This window comes from Buceros rhinoceros, unplaced genomic scaffold, assembly GCF_000710305.1.
Source record: "Buceros rhinoceros silvestris isolate BGI_N320 unplaced genomic scaffold, ASM71030v1 scaffold6815, whole genome shotgun sequence".
Taxonomy (NCBI): domain Eukaryota; kingdom Metazoa; phylum Chordata; class Aves; order Bucerotiformes; family Bucerotidae; genus Buceros; species Buceros rhinoceros.
In genome coordinates, this window is record NW_010411073.1 from 56,786 (window position 1) to 60,106 (window position 3,321).

General features: G+C 47.6%; 1 protein-coding gene across 1 annotated transcript in view; it reads right to left on the reverse strand.

The window, feature by feature from the left end:
- The window catches only part of MDGA1 (MAM domain containing glycosylphosphatidylinositol anchor 1), a gene marked incomplete at both ends in the record, with an annotated part of 47,530 nt that overhangs the window by 39,028 nt on the left and 5,181 nt on the right, over nt 1-3,321 (reverse strand). Inside the window, one exon of the mRNA XM_010135861.1 lies at nt 1,062-1,258. Within this exon, the coding sequence (XP_010134163.1) occupies nt 1,062-1,258 (197 nt within the window). The remainder of the gene's footprint in view (nt 1-1,061; nt 1,259-3,321) is intronic.

The following is a 3,321-nucleotide window of genomic DNA, read 5'->3' on the forward strand; positions in this document are numbered from 1 at the left end:
TCCACCATTCCTGCAAATCAGCTGCTAAACTGTAGCTCTCCTCTCGCTCTTCATCCCCCTGAATGTTTCCATTTGGCTGCCCACTTGCACGACCTACAGAGATGGCACGTTTCAATAAAATATGAACACAACTACATTAACTGAGAGGTTGCCTGAAGCATCGCTCAGAAATCAAACTCAGCTAGAATGCACTCAGGGCCCAGCTTTGGGAGTGTGAGGAGGTGTGAAGGATGAAACGCGTGCCGTGGAGAGTGGCCCTTTCAGCCCTCGCTTCCCATCCATCACTGCCTCCTGCTGCTGAAAAGCCTTGCTGGAAGCACTGGGGCTCGTTGGCATCTGAAGGACTTTCAGAGCCGGACCTTAGCTTAGGACAACATGCCCAGAGTGCCTCTGCAAAAGAAAAATTCCCCTCTGTCTCCCACTGTGTTGACTGGCTAATTACTGCGAGGAAGGCAGCATTCAGAAGGGCAAGTCCAGCACAAGCAGGAGAAGCAGAAAGGGTGTTGATACCCTGTCATAGGACAACAGCGAGAAAGCGCCCAGGCAGCTGAGCTGCCTGTTACTTATGGCCATTAGGAAAAGCTCTTCATCATCTGCCTCACGGATCCTACAACAATTCCTGCCATGCACGCGCACCGCTTTAACAGGAAGAAGCTCCCCTATCGTGTGGAGCTTGGGCACTCTGTTAACGAACAAATCAGTAATGGGACACAAAGGAAACCCGGTTTTGGGAGAGTTTGCTTGAATTTTAGTCTCAGCCATTCAACAGTCATGTAAACTCACTAGGGAGGCTGTGACCTGCTCGCAGGTACAGGGCCAGAAAGGGGAAGGGACTTCTAGTCTGTCACGCTCCTTCTGGTTGCTCTGCAACTTTCACTCCCTGGGAACCTACATGCAGAAGTAGGCTGTACCAGCCCGTTTAGAGACAGTGCCTCTTGCGGTGGCCACCACTCTCTCCCCCAGCATCATGATCCACACCAGGAAACAAATGCCATCCACCACAGAGTGACCTGCATCAGCAAGATGCTCAACACAAGCTGGTGGAGTTTTGGGTTTTTCACCTGTGTGTAGAGGGGTTCATAGATGTCCACACCATTGTCTTGACTGTGGGAAAGTGTCTCAGCATCCCGTTTCCAGATGAAACGAGCTGGTGGGTTGGAGTTGACAGTGCAGCGGAGGAAGACAGTCTTCTCCTGGTAAAAGCTGCCACGTACATCGCTGATGGTCTGGTGAACGGTGAGAACAGGTTCATCTAGATCTGGAAGGAAGGTAAGGAGGGCCGCAGCAGTTTTTAGTGAAGTTTGGTCTGCACATAGAGCCTGCAGAGCAGATGATGCTCCAGGCACCACAGAGGAGAGGGGAAGCTCCCACACATTTGGCTACTGACAACTGCTGAATTAAGAGTTGATCCGAGGACAGGTAACATAATATCTAAAGGGAACAGACAGGAGAAGCCAAAATTCTCCCACTCACCAGACAACCTTCAGAGAATAGAAAGCCCCCTCTGGTTTGCAGATGCCCATGTAGTCCTCAAATAAACCACCTGCCTGCCACGTGCCTCTCGGACCTCTTCAGCAGCTTCTGCTCACTGCATTTCCATCACCCACCCTTAAACCGATCAGATTCTTTTGTTTTCTCCCTTTACAGAAAACAGTCCTTCCAATCCCTTCATCAGACCTGCAGCAGACACGAAGCTGTCAAAATTGAACCGATGGTTATCAGTCACTTGCAAGGACACAAGCAATAGCCCTGCAGGGAGCATACTTTCTCCATCCACTCGGAGCACACTGCTCCTCAAGGGTTGCCTTTGAGCTAAAAAGGGATTTCTCTTGAGCTTTTGCACCAGACTCCACCGTTTAAATGTCAAGGAAGCATGGAGGAAACCTCAGAGGGGATATTCTCCCAGACCACTTTGGGACTGATTGGGATTAAATGTAAAGATCCCATTAGACAAGACGGGACCAACTGACCCTATAAAACTGAACTCTGTCCCCATGTCCTTAAGCGTGTCCTATAAGGCATCTGTTGAGCTCAGTTGAAGCAATTCTACATTTTCAGGAGCCCTATGACCCCACCTTCTGTTGTGAGGAGACTGAGTCACACACCCCCGGTATCTCCTCGTGCTGCTAGCACTGTCTTCTGCATGTTAACACAGAAGAAGAGAACATGTGCTCATCACTTCCTGCTCTCCTATGCCACCTAATTTTCACAATATTTTATCCCATAAATTTGTAAGTTTGGAAATCTGACTTCCAGAACAAGAGGGGGAAGCAGAGATGAGTTTCTGCTAACACGTCATCTAAACAATGCATGTTCTCTGATGAATCACAAGTTTCAGCTTGTGGATTTGCATGTTTTAATAAACTGTATGCTTGGTATACGGCAACTGTAACAGCACGTGAGATTTATCGGCTTGACCGCACCATTAGCAAAACAATGACAAGGCACAAGAAAAGAAACCAACTCAAAATGAAATCCAGTGCTGATGGAAAACATAGGTGGAGGAAAAAAAGGCTTTTTTCCACACAGTGCTGTCTCTGTGTGGCCATAGGGTGACTGAATTTTACATCAAATTCTCTTGGACCAGAATCTTGGGCACAGCCTCTCCTCTTGCCCCCTTCTTTGTCCATAACCCTCTGTTTGTTCACGCTTTACTCTCTCTGTAGCTATCATCCTTCTGGGGCTCCATTTCTCAGCAGGATGCATGGCAAAACGCTTCCCTTACTGATCAAAAAAAAAATTACTATGCAGGTCTCCTGGCTCCCAGCTACTCCCCATACTGAAAACAACATCTTCCTTTTGGTTGCTAAACCTTTATTCCCTCAAATCTTTCAGCTTTCTTTCGTAGCAGTCAGCTCTAAGTCTAGTCCTCCTGAGAAAAGCTAAAATAAGACCTAGAATGATATGTCTGTCCTTGATGCAAGAGTAATGCCACTGATGTCAGTGAGCTGCACAAATGATAAATTTGGCCCAAGGCTGCTCACGGAGATGATCACATGGGATGTTTCATGCACAATATAAGCTTGTAAACATTCATTCTTTCTTTTTCTTTACTTTCTCTCTCTCCCACATGGAGAGGTGCCTCTGCCAGTATCTAACCAATACTTTAAAGCCTCGCTTGATGCCCACTGGGTGCAAAGGAGTAACCTGTTACACAGGCTAGTGATTCCAGTTTAATATCCTTTTGGCACCGGTGGTGCTCTCTGCACAATCTTGCTGTCTAATACCAGAAGTATGAGTGAGGACTAGCACTAGCTGTCAAGGACACCCAGGTTCACAGGAAGGTGATTACTTACCTCTAACTGCAAAGTGGGATGTAGG